The following is a 22,169-nucleotide window of genomic DNA, read 5'->3' as shown; positions in this document are numbered from 1 at the left end:
AATTTAATCAGAGCTCTCATCACTTGTCAGCGGCAAGCCATAAGTGGGGAGTCATAAGTGGCCCAACCACTGTTGGTGTAAGTGCAGTAGGTGATTATCAAACTGGTCTCCTGCAGGTAGAAAAAGTAGATCTACTCTTGATCTCTTTGTGGCACAGATCTGGGAACAGATGGACTGTATTTCACTAAACAATAGATTTTGAGCCACACTACCGGCACTGCTCTTCAGATGGAAATGTTAGTCAACCACCACTTTAGTCAACACATAAATAACTAATCGGCTGTTGGTTGGCTTACAAAATGATGTTCAAGGAGAAAAACTACTGATTGGTAAACCCACACGAGCATCAACCATGAGATTGCCACTTCTACTTCTGCAGTGCAATATTTTGTTATTATCAGGTCAACATATATAATTATTTTGTCACTGTGAGCATGTTAGCAAGCTGTTTAGCATCAAGTGTAAAACACTATACATTTTATCCTTTATTGTGAAAAACTCTCTCAGGTCTGTTGTGCTTAAAACTAAATTATTGATTATCCTTCTTTCTTTAAGTTCAGAGGTATATGATGAATAAAAGATATGTGCACTATAAATAGCTACAGACTGCATTGCTGGGCTACCTTGCTGATGTGGCACAATCACTGAAAATGTTCTAGTTCATTAATGAGCGGTGAAATGCTCCAGTTCCACACTTGTCAGCAGCTGACTAGGCCAGCAATACAAAGTTTACTTGCACATATATACGGGTTCAAAGCACACAAGCATAAGTGAATGCATATACATATATATTGATATGTAATGTACTGGATGTGCAAGAGAAGTATTCAATAATAGCTGTATGGTTCGTTGTAGCGATTCTTCATGTAGAAAGAAACCACAGGGAATACATTATAAGGGTCCATTTGCCACTTGTCTGTGTGGACCTAGTGAATTTTCTTCTAGCAGAGTTTCTTTTCTCTGCAAGTGCATTCTCTTCACCATTCATCAAATATCTAAATCTAGACAGAGAGGTTGTTTCCATCTGCTCTTTAAAGCATTTGATGGTTAAGACGAGAGCTTGGGGTGGCTATCAAGAGAGATGTGACTATAGAAGCGATTCTTGACACATTCACATTGGCTTTTCTTACAAACATGGCTTTTTTGTTTTTAAGTTATGTGTCAAACTTAAGTGAATTTACATACATTGTAAGTGTTACGGCAACACTGTCCTTGATAGGTTGTATGGCATGGCTGTCAAGACATATTAAATAGTAAATATGCCAATATATGTTAGTTAAGTAATGATAGCCACTAACAATGTATGCATGTTAGTACTTATTTAAACAAAACCATTAAATGGTAAAAATGGTAAATGGATTTGAGCTTGTATAGTTCTTTTCTAGTCTTCTAACAACTTAAAGCGCTTTAACAGAGACGACCGACTCTACCAACAGCCACCCCATGACCACTTCCTAAAACTCTACCTGTTGTTTCTGGTTTCTGATCTTTCTCTTGTGTATTGATGCCGATGCCTAACATAAGCAAACTGCATCTATTTCATGTTATTTACCTTGTGTTGAAATAAGCAGGTTTCACAGCATGCTTTGTTTGAAAACAAAAACAACTCTTGATGTTGATTACTTAATATTATTGACTTGACAGCTTTATTTCATTTTGCTTATTTATTGCTAATAGCATGACTTCAGTCCTGCACATGCATATTAGATGCAAAAGCAGTACCAACATCGTCACATTTTGCAGCAATCCCTAACCTGAAGCTAGCTGCCACACTGACATGTTTGGAGTGAGAACATCTCATCTCCTGTATCTTCTTTTTATTCAAAATTGTTTAATAAAATCAGGTAAATGTGAGTATAAATCTGTTTTTCTCCAAAATACAGATTGCTTCTGTAGACCTAAAGATAGCCTTTGGCTTTATTTATTGCACTCTAGCACTCTTATCTCTACTTTACCTCAGGCGTCATGTGTTGTAAATGATAACAGTTATTAACAGAACAGAATTATGTTTGAAAATGGTTTCAAATAGATAAGGTTCTGTCACATTTGGGGATTTATGATTCAATTTAAGAGCAGCTTGAAAAGAAGAAGTCCACATAGCGCTTTTGGCTTTTCATAGAAAGCATTGATCATTATCAGAGAGAGTAAGTGCAAACCTTGAACATACTGTGTGTTTTAAGGAGTACTTAAGTAATATTTTCTCTCTTGGTGTTCTGGGATTTATATATATTAAGAGAGTTTTTGACACTATTCATTTTCCTATAGAAAAGTCATTGTCTTTGAATTATTCATGTCTAGACAACATAACAAAGCAAGCATATTTCCTGGGAAATAATACAAAAGATTAGCCCTTATGAGACAGGTACAGAGACCTGGATTATTTTTGGGCAGCGTTGGCGGAGGGAAAGTGCTTTCCTGTGTTGGATACATCACAATTCCATGTCTCAGGCTTGTAACACTCAGGCTGAGGGGCAGCTGTAGTGGTTGTTGGCATATGTAAGGCAGCAGTAAGTGATGCTGCACCTGGGGCTGTAAGGTACAGCGTACTGTACAATGATCATTCATTTAGTGTCTACTTACTGCGCTGGTGGTGCCATCTGTGTCTGTTAGCCTCTGGTGCAGATCAAACCAGACCGTCTGTAGCAAAACAACAACAACAACACGAACATGTCAGTCAGCAAGACCAACGGCGGCAACTATCACAACAACAGCTTGAAGCAGACATTGTCACTCACAACAAGAGGTCAAAGGGAACTGTGAGCAAAAAATAGAAATGAGAGCTTTACATGATTTTTTTTTCTTTGCATGAAAAGCTGAAAAGTTAAAAAAAAAAAAAATTAACTCAATACCACAAGGCAGGGGTTTAAATTAAAGGAATTAGATGACATGCATTTGTTAGAATCCTGTGGTGAAATAAGGAGGATCTGATGTACTGATGTTCTTAAAGATTATAAAAAAGGACACAACTGACCTCCTTAGTTATAAACATAAGTTGTTGCCAAAAGGAAAGTGAAATAATCAGAAGCAGTGAGTCACACATCCTCCAAATATGATTTATGAAGTAAGTAATTTATTTACTGATTATTGTAAAAACAAGGATCATCTTCTGGTTTGTCCTCTGATGTCCCTGGACTGCTCTGCCTGATCAGTGTGATAGACAAATAGTTATTCTTGTCATCTCTGTGTTTGTAGTTTGCACAGTTAATGCTTGACTTTTAAGTCTTGACTTTGTGTAGAGCACAGACCTTTGGACCACCAGTTGGTTTTCAAGTGCTTGGTGGGGACCCCAGCAGAGAAAACCCTTTTCCCCTCAGTTTCTGTTAACGTGACCATATGCTTATAGGCAGTCCCGGTTGCCATGGTTATTGGTGAAATGCACCTATTTTTCGCACACCAATTAATAACAGCGGCAAACTAAGTGATTTATTTCAAACAGCGTGTTTTCATTTGTTACTTAATGGGGCGGCTGTGGCTCAGTGGTAGAGTCAGCCGTCTATCGACCAGAAGGTTGAGTGTTCAATCCCAAGTTCCTGCAGCCACATGTCCGATGTGTCCTTGGGCAACACACTTAACCCCAAATTGCTCCTGCTGCTTTGTCGGCTGCGTATAAATGTGTATGAATGGGTTTACTTACTTCACTCTATAGTAACTTCTGCCATCAGTGTGTGAATGGGTAGGTACGACTTGCGGTATAAAAGCGCTTTGAGCAGTCAGAAGACTAGAAACGCGATATTCAAGCTCAAGTCCATTTACCATTTAATTTGAGTTTTAACTTTAGCTAGCTAGTGTTATGTACTTCTAACACATACATAGCCAAGTAATGCTAAGAGATACTCTGGGTTGTAAGCTAGCTAGCCAAAGATGCAAATTGACAGTCTATTAAAAAAAAATACACAACTACTTTAAAGTTTAGATTCTCCCCAGACATTATCAGGTTAAGCTAGGTAGGCCAACATTACTGTTTGTTTATGAGTGTCTGTGTTTGAAGATAACAAGAAATTGATTTTGTATTTTTCTCCTTAACTTTCAATGTGTCAGAAGCATATAAACCTGCTGTAATAAATCACAGTAAGCCCTGCAGGTTTTTGTCACCGAGGTGACTGATGAGTTTCACTGTTGCTGCTGTGAATGAATAGTGTCTGCATCACTTGCAGGGCAACAGAGACTTTTACAAAACCCAGCAGGTAAATTAAACGCTATGGGGTCTGGCAGAGTGGGTCGGTGAGATACACACTCATGCTCACAAACACACACTCATACTGTAAAAGCAAAAGAAACACACTGGGCTCGAGGATGAATAATTTGGGTTTAATGGGACACAGTCAGGTCACAGCTGGACTGAAATTGAGGTGCTGTGTGATGTTGGTTGTGGTGCACATAAAGGTTTTCTGAGGTGAAGACTTACTGCTGGTAATTCTCTACAGAACCAACAGCGAAATAACGTTTTAGTGAAACATAGTTTACCATTAAAATGTATAACAATCACTTTCTTTAATGCTACATTTGCGGAGACTAGGGGTTAAGCATAAAGAACATTGACTTATTGTGGCATCTTAAAATTGACATGACTCTTACGCTGGCAACCACAAAGTAAGGAGAAACGTTAGCATTATTCTGCAACCCATTACACATAGTGTTAAAATCAAATCAGATTTTTGTTTATTCTGATTAACAATCTAATCTTGCCTTTGCCTACATACCTGTAATTTAAATGTATTTTATTATTATCATTGAAATCTGTTCCCTGTCCTCCAGAGGCAAACAAAACTGAGTTCAGAGCACTGTATAGGGCCTACATTTTGTAAATGATGGTTCCATATAGGGCAATGTCAAGTTAAGTATAAAGCAGGGTATGCTTTTGGTTTTATTGATGGCAGGTTACCAAAATGGAAACCTATCAACAACAATGGAGATTTTAAAAAACGTATCAACTCAGTCATCCAACTTAGACACACTACAAGATAGTATTGGATATTTTGGGCCTAATTCCCCAATTTCTGACCAAAGTCAGCAAATTATCAGATGGTTCCAAAGATTATCTTGCCAGATTTTTCTATGGTGTGAGGTGCGTTCAGAGTGATTTTTAGCCTCCCCAATATGCTCAGAAGATGATCGGGGAGGTTAACTATTATCAAAAATCCTGTTGTGTGGGGAAAACACAGATTTTGCCGAGCACACACTCTGTGGATTGCCACGTTTGACGGAACAATAGCCAATCAGGAAGCAAGCTGACTGAAACAGGAAGCACAACAAACACAGCCATGGCAACGGCAGTAAACAGAGAGCATCATGTTAAATTGATGTCAGAAAAGGGGGACTTGGTGATTTTTGGCTACAATGTGTTCTGTAAAACATACCACAATCCAACCAACAAGGAAAGGAGTTGGACCAAATTGTCCCAACAATTGGTATACCAGGTAGCTAACAGCTAGTCACATTTAGCTTGACCACCATATCGTTACATTATCAATTCCTCTCGCTTGCCGCCTCTCATGTTTTTGTTTTGTGCGCATTTTGACTCTGGTTGTTGGTGAATGATTCTGATAGTGTTTGGTGTGCTACGTTGGTCATCTTATTGCATACCACACACCATAAGACCAACATGTTTAGATCTGTAATGACTTGTCATCGTGTGTGTTCACATTTAAAAAGAAGTTTAAGATTTTAAAAGCCTCTTAGTGTGTGCCAGACTTTACATTACAAACTACTGTGACCTCGAAGCCGCTACATCGCCCTCTGTTATACAGTCAGTGGATTAGAAGTCATGCAGAATGATGATTAAGGGAAAGATGCTGGCATGTTGTACAAATGTTATTCATACTTGCATTATTAATTAATTCTTACATAATCTGATCAGTACACAACCTCTTGATGTTGTCAGGTTGAGGTGATCACATTCTAATCCCAACGCATTTACACATGGCACATGTTTTTTTTTCTTATTTAGATATTGTTTGCGGATACAGATCGTATTAACACCAGACGTAAATAGGTTTTTGGAGTAATACTGGAATTCTGTCCCCCTGATGACCACTTTCTGTTAGCTGTAAACTAAAACAACGGGCAGAAAGAAGCTACATAACCTCTGATGGGTACTGCTAATTAAATGGTTCATTCTCTGAACATTCATCACTAGAAGTAACTGCTACAAATGCTATGAACAAGTTGTGTTTGTCCTGATCCTGAGCCAAGTCTTTAACATCTGGTGTCTCCCAATACCGAGTCCAGTTCTCATAAACCTACCTTGATACAAGCTACATGATAAAAATCTTGATATTTTTTTGTGTTGGGCACCTGACCCTGCAGTCTTCGGTTAAAATGGAATAAAAGAGGAGATGTTGATACTTAAAAAGCCCTCTTTGTTTAGAAAAAACGATACGTCTTCCACCTAATTAACATTTGGGTAATTTGGAGTCCACAACCAGTTTGCAGGGATATCATAAACACAACAACGGCCAAGTTTTATTTTGGCCAGTGATCCAGTTACCAACATAATTAACTCTGCCAAGAGCTGCCATTAAGGGAAGGCGGAGTGTAAGTTGTCAAGGGCAGCATAATATTCTTTTTCTGAAAGCAAGAAAGGAAAAAGCTGTGACTGATTTTTCCAGAGGAGATATATTTTCCTGTCAGTAGCACACAGGTAGCAATAAATCTTGATATTTTGTTACCAAAAGAAGAAGCAAACTCCCAGGGGAGTGCAGACAGTGAGAGGTGTTCAAAGTCATCCTGAGTAACAGAGGTAACATGAATCTGCCTCTTTGAGGAGGATTTGATGGCAACACTTGTTATCACAAAGCACTGGTGCCAACAGAGAGCTTTATTTTTTATCTCAACAGACCCCACATCACTCAGTATATTGTGGTCTTATTATCGAGCAGTCATTAAACAATTCATGATTCACTCTGATGCAGTGTGATAATATGATTTCCTTCTCCTGCACTGCTTTAACACTGAGATCGATGCAGTTAATAGCAGGCTAAACAGAGAGGCAAAGACAAAGCCTCTTCAATACACCTCCAAAATGGTTTCCTCTGCTTTGATAAGACTGCGGCAGTATTCTTTCTGATCTTCTGGAAATGTAGTTCAGCAGAAAATGTCTGTTCATTTGCTTTGCTTTTTCTTTCTTTTGCAGTTCTTGCAGAAAACACACTTTCCAATAAAAGTCTGCTAACCTACTTTTTATTTTTCCATGAACAATGTTTCCTTCTGTTTGATGTTTTCACTATGGGTCATTTTAGAGGTTATTTCTTCTTTTCACAAAGAAAATATTTCACTGGTGGGGGAAATGAATTGTAAATGCAGACACCTCAAGTCATCCACACAAAGCATTAGAGTATAATGTGTTTGAAGTAAAGTATGTCATAACCCTTTTCCCCCTGATTGGTTTCATCTTTAAAAAGAGAATACCAAAATTGAAATCATTGATCAAGTTGACATTTGATCTTAAAATATTAACACTACACTAGACTCCTGTATGGGAAATGTTTTCTATGTCTATGACTTTTTTAATAAAATGTCATCCATTGGTCTTCTTCATGTCCCAATTTTCTTATGTATTTTGTATTCTATTCTGAATTTAAAATAAATTTCACTCTGAGTCACTTTTTTTTCCAATATTGGGACATCTTCCAATTTAAACCATAAAAAAACTTACCATGACTATAAGTTTAGTTAATATGTGACTTTATAATAATATTACAATTCCTTATTCCCTTTCCTCTTTATGAAGTCATTGTTTTTTTCATTGTCTCAAGCATATAGTAGTTTTGTTACAATGTTTTGAACTGACTGGGTAATAAGCCGACTTTGGATTGTCCCTGGAATGTTGTTAAAGAGGTAATAAAAATATCAATAAATAAAATCAATGACACTGTCATTTCTACTTTCCCTACTATTCAGATAATGTTAAGCTTCAATGGCTTACTCACTACGGCTACCTCTGGTGTTGAAAATTATTGCCAATGCAGAAGTGAAAAAAAAACTACTGTTCCTCGAGTGTTGAGTTCAGTCTCGTTCCAAAGACCCAGAGGCGTCTAACGTCTTTATAGGCACACACACTGTACGAGGGGGGATTTCTTTTACAAGTCATTTTAATTTCATGAAGGACAATCAATCAATCAATCAATCTTTATTTGTATAGTGTCAACTCATAACAAGTGTTATCTTGAGACACTTTACAAAAAGCAGGTAAAAGACCTTACTCTTTGTTTTTCAAAATCACAAAAGAGCAGCTAAAAAGACCATACTCATTGTTATGTTACAAAAAGCAGGTAAAAGACCTTACATATTGCTATAATAAAAAGACAAGAGCTATTCATAATAAGGGACATTACTGATCTGGCCTGTTTCAGCTCCAGTTCGTTGCCAGTTACTAGGATAACCTAAAGTTAGTCTGAGACAGCGTTTCCAACATGGCAAGCGCTGTGATGGGCTTCAAAAGTCCACAACAATATGTAACTTTGCCAACGTAAAATATTTGTTTGAAGTTGATCTATTATTCTAACAACTCTCAACAGGGAGAAGGGTGTCTCTCCCATGTTCATAGATCCCCCCGGTCGCCTGCTTACAGCACTATGTAAGTTTGGCAGCTTACTGTAGATTCCTTACAAGAAGTAATGGTTATTGGACTTGAGCTTGTAAAGCGCTTTTTTAGTGTTCTGACAACTCAAAGCGTTTTAACCAACAGGTCACACACTGTTACGAAAAGTGTCCATCAGTATTAACTGATCCTATTCATACACATTAGTTCGAGGTTAAGTGTCTTGCCCATTGTGGCTGCAGAAGCTGGGGATCAAACTCTTGACCTGCCACCACTGAGCCACATTTGCCATACGGCTGTACGACAAAGCCTGTCTCAATACTGTTTAATAGAATAGCTAAGGTTAAGAGACAGAAGGGGACGCTGACGGATGGAGCTAAGAAGAGAAGGAGAGTGACTGAGCAAGAAGATGAGACTACATCAATCAATCAATCAATCTTTATTTGTATAGGGCCAATTTATAACAAATGTTATCTCAAGACACTTGAGATGACAAAAAGGAGGTAAAAAACCTCAGTCTTTGTTATATTCTATTAGAAAATAACATTGTTATATTATATACAGAGACCAAACATCAATCCATAATGAGCAAAGTTATGGTGGCAAGAAAAAAACTTCCTTTAATCCTACAGATATTATCATAATAGATTGCAACATAAAGATACATGGACTTGGACTTGAGGTTATATAGCCTTTTTCTAGTCATCTGACTACTCAAAGCACTTTTACACCGCATGTCACACCTACACATTCACACACTGATGGCTGAAGGTTGCTATGTAAAGTGACCATCAGAAGCAACTAATCCCATTCAATCGCTACCGACGAAGCAGCGGGAGCAATTCGGCGCCCAAGGACACATCGGACATGTAGCTACAGGTGCTGGGAATCGATCCCCCCGAATTTCCAGTCAGGAGACGGCCGAATCTACCAACTCAGCCACAGCCGCCTCATGTTGGCCTCAATTGTTATTGGTATCAGCTTTACATCAGAAAGTCATCCAACCCAAGTTATATCTCAGGCTTGCATACAAATAAATACGAGCTATAGATGCTAGCGGTTATATTTTTGAGAAATCCTGTAATATCACTGTTGGTTTCTAACAAAACCACTGTGTGCTTGTCAAAAAAACGCAAATTGTCTGTGATGTGAGGCATAAAAGCACTGTGTGTTTTAGAAGTTCCTTTATTCCTGTTTACATAGGTAAAAATCAGACTATACTTTGTGGAATCATCCCTAAGAAGATGTGCCTTTACACCTCAGCCACTGAAAACCATACAGGGAAATGTGCTCTCAGTGGAGCTTTAGAATCATGATAATTAAAAAGTTCTTTGACAGGTGATTCAATCATCAGAGGTTACATTCTTTCAAATATTAAATCATCATCTGTGGTCAAGTGCTATAAATTGTTTGTAAGACAGGGGCACATTAAGACATCTTTTTACGAGCACATTGAGGCTATTGAAACTTGAGACATTCAATTCCTCTCTGTTTATAGAACTCTTTTTATTCATATGATTCTCTTTCTTTCTCCACCTATTCACCCTACTGCCTTCCTTCCCTCTTGCAGTACTTTGTGTTCAGTTATTCGTAGCTCTTTCTGTTGTAGTGGAGCTCTCTCAAAAAGACAGCTGAGTCTGCTGGGGCCCCATTAGCCTTAACATGTTCAGTATTGGACGAGACGTGGGCAATGCAGAGGAACAGAGGGACAAAGAGGGAATGGGAGGAAGAGGGGAATGATAGATGTAAAGACCAAGGAGGGGAGGGGAAAGATGAAGAGGCATTTGGGATGGGAGATCTGCCACAAAGAGGAGGAGGACAAGTGGGAAAAGAACCATTGCTACAGTTTGGACCCCAGGCCTCTAATTGCATCTGCCTTCTTTGTTCAGTCCCTCGTTTCATTCTTTACTTTTCATCACTTAGTATTAATTAACTTCATATGTACTGTATCCCGCTCCTTCACCCCCTCATCAACACCCTTCTTCTTCCCTCTCTATTTCCCCCTTTCTTCTTGCCTTGCAGACCTTCAGAGACAGTTGGCTGCTCTGGCATTTCCCAATTTGGACAATGTAACATCTCAAACTTACAAACCCTTCACTAACTGACAACTTGTTAAAAGTGTGAGGATGAGATTCTGTCTGTCATGAAGAGCCTGATGTGTGAAAAACTGAAGCCATTGTTTCTGTTTACATCTTTGTAGATCCATTCTTGATAAATATATAAATAATAAAATTAAATAATAGTGTAATTTTGTAATAAAGAGAAACGTGCAATATTTGATAAATGTTTGTGTTCTTTTATGAATCTCTTTGTGGTGACGATATGTTCACAAGGTCCCAGTTCTGGGGAAAAAGAAACAAATGTAATCCACTTCAGTTAGAAGTAGAGCCATTTGATTTGTTGGTTACTTGATAGATGTACCTGTAAATAAGTTTTGGAAATATTCCCTCCCACCTCAAAAATATATTTTCACAAATATCATTTAAAAAAAGCTCCTAACATATCTGGGTGATACACAGTTGCAGCCACCTCGAACTTCCCCTTCCAGCAAAAAGGCCAGTCAACTTCCAGCCAGTTTCCAGCCAAGCAGAGTCCCACCACCCGAGTTCATTTAGGGCATATCAAGTTATAATTAGTCCCTTAATATATCATGTGTAGGTTTTTGCTCGTTGGGACATTTTAATTGAACAAACATAAACATAATATCTTACTCCTTTTAAGTGCCAGGTGTAACTACTGGGGGTTGTCATTAAATGGTATAAATTCAGACATATACAGAGTCTTCCCTTGAGGAAATTTGATCTGCTTGTGCACAAAGTATTCATCCTGGAGAATAGCAAGAAACCACTTAAGCTCCCAGAGGTGATCAGGAGTGGGAGGAGAAATGCGGGAGTGAGCCCTATTTCAGGCTTCTTCAGAATGGCTACTCAATGCATAAGACAGAATAATGATTTCAGGAGATGCATTCCTGTGTCTAACATGGGCAAATGAAAATTGTGCCAGTTATATAACAGGAAAAACAGCACAACTGACCTTGAACCCAATTTTTCTTGGTCAATAGTGAATTTTCTTTCTGTTGTCTGATGATTGCTTGACAACATCTCATTTAAGACCAATGCACCCAATGGCACATAGAGTGTACGAAGTGCATGCTGGGTATGAAATGACAGTGGGCCGGTTGAAAACCATTTATGATGGATGTGCTTCAATGGGCTCTGGTCGCAGCATGTAAAATAGGGCCTTAGTGGTTTGATTGAAATTAATGTTAGAGATAGGTTCAAGTACGTCTCTGGGAAAGTAAACCAATGCAACATCTTCCTAAAAAGAGCATTGTGGATGTGTGTGTGTGTGTGTGTGTGTTTATTTTTCACCTTATTCTCCAGGCGTCCGATTAGTTCAGCCAGGCGGTTGATCTGAGACTCCAGACCTTCTTTCCTCACCTCTATTGCACCTAAAAGACACACACACAGTCTTAATACACTGGATAGGATAAGTAGAAATACGTGGTTCTTAAAAAAACATTTTTTTAAGAAGACTCCCTGTCAGATTCATCAACGTGTTCTGAAACAGCTGAATTGTTCGCGGCTGCGTTCTTATCGCCTTGTGTTTGTAAGTTACAAGCGTGCAGCATGTTGGTCCCAATAAGCATATAGGTAACCGCCAACTAACGGCCATAAAGGGCATGAGTGCAGGGCCCTGCAGACACACATGCTTAGGTTGTAGAGATGCCCAACAGGGGGCTGCAGATGGCGTCGGCGGAGCATCGAACTTTAGCAGTTCTCAAGTGGAGGTACTACTGCAGGAGGTCAGCAGCAAACACGCTGTTTATTCAAAAGTGTGAATGATGGTCACACAGGAACACACAAAAAGACGCATAGGATGCAACAAAGATAATGAATGTATGCCTATGTGAATTGAAGTGTCATGTGTAGCGTTTATTTATTTCAAAGACAACTCTGATTTGTGAACATCATAAAAATATTCATGAGCTTTTTTTTTCAGTATGAAACAAAATATTTTAATGCAAACAGTTTGTTATACAACTAGATTCAAATAGAATGCAATAACCAGTCATACTGCAGCACACAAATGTGAGTTAGAGTGCTCTTGAGTGTTCGTAACTTCTGTTCTTACCTAAGAACAAATCCCACATTAGAAAACGTTGCTGATTCACAGAATCTTCTATAACAAGTTCTTAAATAGGATTTAAGAACAAATTTGTTGCTAAGAATTGTCTTGTTCTTTAATTGTGACTACATCATGATTGGTGTTGAAAAGCATTGTACATTTTCCAGCAATATTTATTGCATATGAAACAATACAGTACAAATCACCATGTTCTTCCTGTACTGCCATATTTTGCAAACAGGTTGTAATCTCAAAGCCTACCGTAATTTTATTGTGTAATTTTTGATAGCTATATAGCCACAACAACACCCCTTCTCTGTGTGTGTGTGTGACAAACCTGTTTTGGAGTGCTCTGTGAATTACTGTGCCTGTGGTTGCTTGGTGAGTCCTCTAGACTAGATATTTCCTCCAACTGTGCTGCCAGCTGGTGAAGTCTGATTGTTGTACCAGCGATCAACCAACCAGAGGAGAGCCCCTCTGACTCATCCCTCACAGCTCTGCCTGCTGGACCTTCAAGATGCAGCACTGATTGAGATGGACTTGCTTCTTTTCCATGTTTTGCTATTGTTACTGTTTTCATGAATTGTTGTAGACACAGCTAGCTGTATTGTTATACTTGATCGATCTTGTAATGAGGCATTTGTTTTGGTACGTGAACTGGACCAGGGAGTTAAGTTGTAGCACACACACACACACCTTAGAGTTATCTCTGTTGGACACACTATAGGTTTAAATTGCTGGTTAACCTGTTTTTCGGTTTGGTTTGTTAGTTAAGGAAATCAGGCTTTATTTCCATTTTTGTATCACTTATTACTAAGAATATCATCTTCCACTCCAACTTACAGTCATCTTTTTGTTGTATTTTTTCTTTATTTGATCAGCACCCACAGGCCCCTTCATTTTGGACCAACCCGTTAAGAGCTTTAACTATGTATGAAAAGTCCTCAACAGACCTGTGAAGTTGAAAACGCTGGAAACCAAAAGAATAAAACTGATGGTCTGTAAGGATTAGCTGAACGCAATAACTAATGTTTACATGGACATATTGATGGATTCATTTATATTTGACAGTGGCCTCAATCTAAAGACGAGTGTGACAGTAAGGATTCTTTAAATGTTACTACTGAATTGGGTGATTTAATTGTTACTTCCTAAGCGTAATACAAGAACATATAAGGTCGCTGTATTGGAATATATATACAGTATATATATACTGGAGTCTCTCTCCAAGAGCATGCATATACTGTATAAAAACAACAAGCCCTACTGCCGCCCCACTAAGCAAATAACATTCGTCAAGGCAGGAAAGCAGCCCAAACTGTATTTCAGAGCTGCAGCTGGCCTACTCTCCACCGCACAGAACTGGCAGCTTACTGGTTGACCTGGGAAAGCAACTGAAGTCTCCGAGGCCTCAAGACAGCTTGCCCTTATAGAATTGACTGTGCCCTGGGAGGACCGTATTGAGGAGGCTTTTGAAAGGAAGCTGGCCAAATACCAGGGACTCCTCGAGGACAGCCGGAAACGAGGGTGGAGAGGAATCTGTTATCCGGTTGACGTGGGCAACAGAGGCTTTGCAGGCCCGCTCTCTCCACAGAGCCTACACCCTGCTGGGTATGAGAGGGCCACAGAGGAAAACGGCCATCAGGACTGCAACGGCGGCAGCAGAGAAAGCCTCCAGGTGGCTGTGGATAAAAAGGGGGGGATTTGTGGCCTAATGCTGCTGGGACGCAAGTCAGGGCTTAATCAACCTCGGCTGGGCGAGGGTGTATGATGTTGCGAGACCTGAAACACTCAGTGAACCCAGGAAACATCACTGATGATGCGTCCCAGCACATCTAGGATGTTTCTTTTATCTGTGCAGTATATAATGGTTGGATATTGACTTTTGTTTTTGAGTGTGATTACATTTTGCCCGTAAAAAAAAAAGACAATGAATGAATGAGTGAAACCTTCACTGGCCCTAGAGGAATTTGTCTTGGACCAAGAGCATAAAATCATAAAAGACAAAAGACGCCGACAAGCAAAAACACCTTACCTATCTCATTATAATTGGAATTACTGGGTGAATGACCAAGTTGCTGTATTTAAAAAATGGGGAGTGAGAAAAGGCTGCTCCTTTCACCCTCCAGGCCCTTATGATTCTCCTTCCTTCCTTCGTCCCTCCTCTCCACCATCTGCCCCTCCACCCCCACCACCAACCCTCTCCTGAGCTGCTGTACTCCTTTGATCCCTGATGGCTCCCTCACAGCTAATTGGAGAGCTGGCTGCCCACTCTTCATTAAAAGCTTTAACAGACAGTCAATTAGGAGCTACCTCCCTCAGCCTCAAATTCTCTCATAAACACGCACGCACACATATAGATACACACACAGAGGCATGCAGACAAGCACACACACAGGCACGCAGACACACACACACACACTCATATACTAAAACATGGTTTGTAACCATGGAGACAGTTGGAGCTAAAAGCCCACTGGCCATTACGATGGACTTTGAAAATAAGCGTCCCGCTCAATTATAAGAGTGTGCGGGAGAAATTACAGCCTTCAAATGTAGCAGAGGGCTGTGGGGGTGGAGGGGATCTTTTCTCCTCAATTACACATGATGCGAGTTGCTCAGCATTCACCTAATTTAACTTTCACTCAGTGTCAACCACTATTTAAATCTGTTGAATCTGCAAGTCATGAAAAAAGCTTGATTGTCTCTCATATTTAAGCCCTAATGTTTGCTCTGTCGTCTTCTTTTCTGTTCAATTTAAAATACTTTTCAGCAGTCAATATGAACCAAGAAGGTTTCAAAAACATGGACTATCAGTATATTAATATTATATAAATTAATGCTAGAAGCCAGTGATATTGCTGACCATGTTTTCGAGCAGCCAAGTTACAATCTTCAGTAATTTGTAAATTATGTTTACAAACAGGATTTACAGGATTTTGAAAGTGCCTAAAGCCTGGCTCACACTGTGCGATTTTTCCCCGATTGTATAAAAGTCGTTGTGGCATGTCAGCTCACACTGTACGACTGAATCGTTTATGACGCTCTACCAGACCTTGCGATTGACGTGTTCACACTGTTACGTGTGAAATCGGAAAGGAGCGTTGACAAATAAAGTTAATAAAGTTTCATTTGAAAAAAAAAACAAAGGACGACGGTTGGTGAAAGAGAAGGAAGTGAAAGTTGTTGTAGGATATAGGAAAGTTGATACAATCGTAGATCTATATGGAAGTTTCAGAAAAGTGCTGCACTGATGATCTGTACAGAAAAGTAAAAAAAAAAAACGCTGGGTTGTGTCCTGCCGCTGGTCGCCATGACTACAGTCCTCCCTTGTCTCTCGTGATCATATTGTAGTCACACACAACTTCTGCCGGACCCTTTCATGATTTTAAATTATAAATATCAAACATGTTTGAAATAAATCGGGGCGTCCCCGACGATCGCCGGGCAGATCGGGGACGTTAAGATTGGATCTTTGTACCGCTCACACTACGAGATAATCTGAACAGATAATCGGTTCCGAGCAGCCTTGAGTCGGGAGCGACCCTGAGATTGTCAGGGAGGAAGAATCGGAGCTCAAATCGGCCCGATTATCCTGCAGTGTGAGCCAGGCTTAACTCAGAACACTACCTGCCGTTTCTATCTGTCAGAAAAGATTTTAAGTTTTTCAAGCATCATCTTATTTGTATGATCATTATCATTTACATTTTAATTAAAAAAATAAATGTACTGATTTAGTTCAAGAAAAAAACATTATTTGTTTCGTTTTGGAAAAGGATGAACACTGACATTAAAGCCTGTGATAAGAATCCCATTGGCCCTTCATACCTTTTTATGATGTACATCCAACCAACCATGTGACAGACCATCTAAAATGTCTGTAGATGGTGGTGAATATTGGAGTAAGTAGAAAGCTCATGTGTCTCATGTAGAGCATGGAGGCTGTCTTGAGTGTCTGTATGAAGCATTAAGTGCAGTGACAAAATGAGGGCATTTGACGACTTTTAGATGACAACCGGCTGACTATGCCGATGAATTTCAAAAACAGTATTAACAGATACTGTAGTACCTACTGTGTCAAAGTAAGAGGACGTATGATCACCTTGTTTATGAGATTAGATACACTAACAGAAAGATGTTTTTTGAATAACAGTGTGCAAGATGTTTTTTGTTATTGTGATCAGTTAACAGCTATTGTTTTCTTGCTTTTAAAGACATCTGTCTCTGCAGGCTGAGAAACATATGGCAGCTTCATTCTATTCTCCATTACAGACACGTGATGGCAGGCACAGCTGGTTTGCACATACTGCTGCACAAACTATAAATAGATACGGGGGACTGCATACAATTTTTTTTAAATAATAAATACTGTATGAATATGCACAGAAATATGTCAAACACATTTTTTTCCAACAGTGCAAGTAAGATGAATAATGTAGAAATACCAGAAGCCAACATTATTGTGTTGTAAATGGATACCTTTCTTCTATCTCTTCTCCATATCTCCTCCTCCTAACAAATCATAATCTAACAAAATAATTTTACAGGCTGTTGATTTTGAGAACAGACATTTGGGCTTTACTCTACCCAGTTACTGTTGGTGCCTCAGTTTCTGTTATTTCTGCACAACCGCCTATCATAGCTTAAAAACTTCACAATGCTCGGGTGACCATATTTTCAAACTCTCTCAACAAAACCCTTATGTTCATGCATGCACCACACATATTTTCATCAGCACTCAAAGAAAAAAATTGTAGGGAGTCAGCATTTTGGCATGTTTGATCCTTTATTTAGTAAAGTGTAAGGATCCTGAAGCTCTGAAGAAAAGACAGACTATCTCTCTCTCTCATTATCACAGCTAAATGTCTGCTAGTTGACAGGTTCTTTCAGAACGAGCTTTTGAGCTTCATTGCATACAACGCCTGCCTGTGAATAGTCTAGTTACAGCTTTGATAGTGATACATTCATTGATTTACACAAACAGATACTTCAGAGGTGAATTCAAACATCCAAGGATATGTTCTCAACAGCTCATCACAGACAGACCAGACAAGTGCATAAAACAAGTGCAATGACATAAAGTCATTTGGGTGAAATTCAGAATAGTTTAGTTGAAAATGTGTTTTAGAGAAATGTGTCAGGACTCAGGCCCTGAAGGCAGACCCTGAAAAGGTGGGACATTTGGTCACCGGCAGGTAGAGTAACAGAACGATCCAAGGAACGGACCAATCTGACTTCATGTGGCTTAGTGAGAGCGCTTCAAGGTTTTGTTCAATGTACTGTAAGCTATAGAGGCTAAACAGGCTTGTGTTATTGATTTTTTTATTATTTTTATTATACTGGGACTAACCTATTAACGATGTTCACTTTTATTTTTCCAAACTTGTACATGGAAACTTACTGGAAAGTCAGTCTGCTTTATTTTCAGTGAAGTGTTAACAGTTATTACGACGAATAAATCTGTGAAGAATGAAAAGATAATGTCACAGAATCAGGAGCAGCTCTCATGGTATGAAAATGTAAATGAAATCAAACTGCTTGTGTAGGGCACCGGTGGCAGAGTTGCTGGTGTGCGAGCCTTATGTACGAACTGTGGCTCCTTTCATGCATGTCGTTCCCCACTCTCTCTCTCTATCTCTCTCTCTCTCTCTCTATCTCTCTCTCTCTGATTTCTGATTCTATCCGCTGTCCTATCTCCAAATAAAGGCATGAAAAGCCCCAAAAATAAACCTTTAAAGAACAAACTGCTTGGGTCTGAATTGTTTTTCTGGATTTAAAACTCTTCCCTAAATGTGCACTGAGAGAAGATACGCTCTAAAGTGTTGAACACAGTAACAATGTAGCTTTCCATACTCAACTTAAAGGATATTTTTAGCTCCCTTACTCTCTTCCCCCTCTCTCAACTCCTTGCCTTGATCATACTGTCTTTTATTCCAGTCATCTCCCACTCACTGCTTTGTCTTTTTTCTCCTCTCTCCTGAGACTTACTGATCAATTCACAGTGAAAACACACCTCATAAAAAAGCTGTCAATGTGTGACATGAGAAAGGAGTGATAAGGCGACCTCACATTTATGAATCTAGACATTGGTGGAGGTGGTTGGGCTTTGGACAGGGTTAGGGGGTGGGGAACAGTGGGGAATTTGTGAGTAATTAATCAATCGACTTGTCCTAACTCAAGACAAAGTGCAGCTGACATCAAGGTCCGCAGCTGTCACGGCTGCTTTACAGCCTACAGTGTAGAGGAGACGGGGAGAGGGGGGGGAGGGGAGGGAGACAAACTGAGAGAGGGGGAAAAAGGGAAAGTGTGGTTCGGGGTAAAAAAAAGAGTACCAGGTTGAGAAAGACTGCCTCTCCATCTTTGCCTCTTTTTGGGTTAAAGATGTTGTGCTTGGTAGGATGTGGAGGGATGTGTGGGATGATAAGATTCATTTGTGCATTTAAATGTTGCTTAAGCATGTGCTTTACACATGCTTGAAAGAAATATATAAATAGACTTTTCTTTTCTTTTTATTTTACAAATCTCCACGGTAATGGTGAGCATTTAAAATGTCGTACTTAAAATGTGATTTTTTTTTTTAACACTTACTAATCTTTACATTTAAAGCAAAGCTTCTTCAAACCTTGCATTAATATGGAATACAATATATTATTATTTATCATACCAAAAATAAATCAAATTCATCATATCTGTATCGTGGTTTAAAAATGTATGAAAACACATTGATGGATTATTTGTTCCCTGATGAGGACATGTCATCCGAAGAGTTGATTTGTAGTGCATGATTTTGACATGTGACAGTATGAGCAAAAATAAGATTTGTTTGTGTGTTATACACTAACAGTTACTAAAAACGACATTATATAGTTGCAGACAAATTATCAAGTGTTCTAATAGTAGCCCTATTAAAGCTTAATGGGAGTTAAAGGGGAAGTACCACAGTTTCATTGTTGCAGTCAGTGGTTTTAATGAGTTTGTGGAACTTCATCATCTCCTTCATCATCAGAGCCCTGGTTCTGCCTTCCCTGTTCTCCATCCAGCATCTCTCCACAGACTCTCCTTTCTCTTTTCCCTTTTCTCTTCGCACACGTTGCTATGGTGGGAGGTGGGAAGTGACATGAGGGGGGTTGGCTCTGGGACGCTGGGGCTCACCAGTGGGGACCGGTGCAGCATCTTCTGCTTATTTCAATGCATGTCTATTCGCCTGATTATTTGTTTTATGAGTTGTTCATTTTTGTCTTTCTTCTAACTATATTTTGCTTGTTTGAATTGTAAAGCACTTCTCAACTTGTGTTCAAAAAGTGCTGTATGAATAGCACAGTCCCAGTCTGCCATCATACAAAATGTACATTTTTCTTTTACATGTACCATACAACAAGACGATCAAATAGAGAGATAAATAGAAAGAGATAGATGGACAGATCTCAGGCTGGCACAGCTGCCCCCTCAGGCTGATGAATGACAGGATAACTGGCCCAGAGAGCCTTTTCAGCTTGGGCAAAGTGAAGACTCAGACCTGCCCAGACCTGGTTTTCTGCATGACGCCTCTTGGGGCACACATGGAGCACTTCAGTAAATCTGGCACTTGGGGGGGGGGGGGGGGGGGGGGGGGCGCGCGACATACTTGGCCCTGTTAACCCCTTGCAGTCGAATTTTCTGAGACAGTCCTGGTTTCAGAGAGCAGAGAATATGCTTTGGGGAGACTGAGGAAACTCTTAAACAGGAAGAGGAGCAATTATCATGGCCCTTGCCACTAGTTGTGGAGCTTTGAGGAAGGCTGAAGATCATTTTTAGGTGACTCACTTCACTAAGCCTTTAGTGTGCAAGGCATGAAAAAACTGTTGAGGAGTAAGGCCATAAACACTATAGAGAAATACACAAAGTGGCCTGATTGTTAAAAATGGATGTGGCAACCATGATATTAAGTGGTGTCTTATAAACAACAATTTTTCATTAAGCCACACCTCAGCAAATGCCATCTTGTTTTTTGGAGCCAAATGCGCCCATATTTGTCAGACTAAAATGCTTTATTTAGCCAATACAGGTTGACAGGTTGTCATGATAGCTGCTAGAGGGCTCTGAGTCAAATCAATTACTTAAAGATGACATCGTGGTTGGCCAGGAATCAAGGGAGTGATTATCTCTGCTACTCCCCACAACCTCCGTCAAAAAAGGACTCCAAATTGACCGTAGTCAAGATGAACAGGTGTTTACCGACGAGCCAATGTATCCAAGTATAATTTACGTGACGTTTTTTTTTTTATCACAGCAGCAGATACAGCAACAGTACGGCAACTTTCAGTAGCAGTTTCCACTTCCTTATGCAGCGGTCTTTGATTTAACATCTGGTGTTTCCATGGCAACGATAACATCTCGTGTCTGTCATGGCGGCTCTGTCACTGTGGCCTCCTTGAAAGACACGGGGCGTTACAACTATAAAAATGTAGGATTTCTCTGGATTTGATAACTGTTGAAAATATTAGAGGTAATGTTAGAACTCAAAAGAAAAACTATTTAACATGGGTTCAGTCAATTATCAATTAATTTAGATATTTTAGTGTAACAATTCTACATATTGCGCCTTTAAAAGGGGCTGTGAGGTTTAAGAGAGCCCATCAAGATTTTAGAACCTCATGTAAAACCTTTACATGTAGCTATGTGTCACCTTAAGAGGATGAATAATCCCTTTCCCCTTTCCCCTGTCCACTATCTGACTGTTCTGAACATGCTGTGAGCTTCACTATATCCCTGACAGGTGACAGATGTTTGGGCTTTGAAAAGATAAAAACGGAGAGTCCTGTCAGCTGGACCTGTCATCTTTGTACCTATCATTCATTTCTTTTTCTTTCTCCATGCACCACCAGAACTGAAATAACTGAAAAAAAAGTCAAGTTCTGGGGTTCAGATGTTTATTGAAAGAAAGCTTTTAAATTGAGTTTAACCTGCCATTCTTATTGCACTTTGACGCTCTCAAGCTGGAAAGACGGAATTAAATGAACATACTACCTTCATAATAAGATATAATAAGTCTTTAGGAGTTATGTTCAAGATTCAGCACCAACAGTGTGTTATCCTCATTAAAGATGTTTGTACAGTATTTAAAAGACATAATTAATATAGAGTCTGATGAAGCAGAGCCTATTGATCAGTAGCAATCACGGTTTTACTGAAACCTTCTCAAATTCCGTAGAGATGTTTTCTGTGGGTAGACAGAATATCTATTTTATTAGTTAGCTGCAGAATTATATATAAAATGCACTTTGAACAGTGCTATGAACATTCTGTTTTAATTAGAAATCAGAGAAATATAAATCAGGCAGAACTCATATAAAATAAGCGAGACATGCAGTAAGCTTTTGCTTTTGGTGCAGACTCTCTTCATTAATTAGGATACTCCACTGGTGTACTGGAGAAGCTTTATATTCATGGAAAATAAATAATATTTAGCTTTTATTTAGTTTGAAAGCAAACACATCAGCATTCATTAAAAAAAAAATCCAAG

At 39.3% G+C, this 22,169-nt stretch overlaps 1 protein-coding gene across 2 annotated transcripts in view; it reads right to left on the bottom strand.

Annotated features, from left to right (window-relative positions):
• The window catches only part of necab2 (N-terminal EF-hand calcium binding protein 2), a 127,742-nt gene that overhangs the window by 34,981 nt on the left and 70,592 nt on the right, over nt 1-22,169 (bottom strand). The window contains exons 8-9 of one of the 2 annotated variants that reach the window (XM_020644269.3): nt 11,911-11,990; nt 2,581-2,637 (exon numbers count right to left, since the gene is read on the bottom strand). In XM_020644269.3, coding sequence (XP_020499925.2) covers nt 2,581-2,637; nt 11,911-11,990 — 137 coding nt within the window. The remainder of the gene's footprint in view (nt 1-2,580; nt 2,638-11,910; nt 11,991-22,169) is intronic. The other variant, XM_065956740.1, reaches the window with a different exon arrangement.

The sequence above is a fragment of the Labrus bergylta genome, chromosome 7, assembly GCF_963930695.1.
Source record: "Labrus bergylta chromosome 7, fLabBer1.1, whole genome shotgun sequence".
Classification (NCBI taxonomy): domain Eukaryota; kingdom Metazoa; phylum Chordata; class Actinopteri; order Labriformes; family Labridae; genus Labrus; species Labrus bergylta.
The sequence above is the reverse complement of the archived record's forward strand: the minus strand, read 5'-3'. Positions and strand labels throughout refer to the sequence as shown.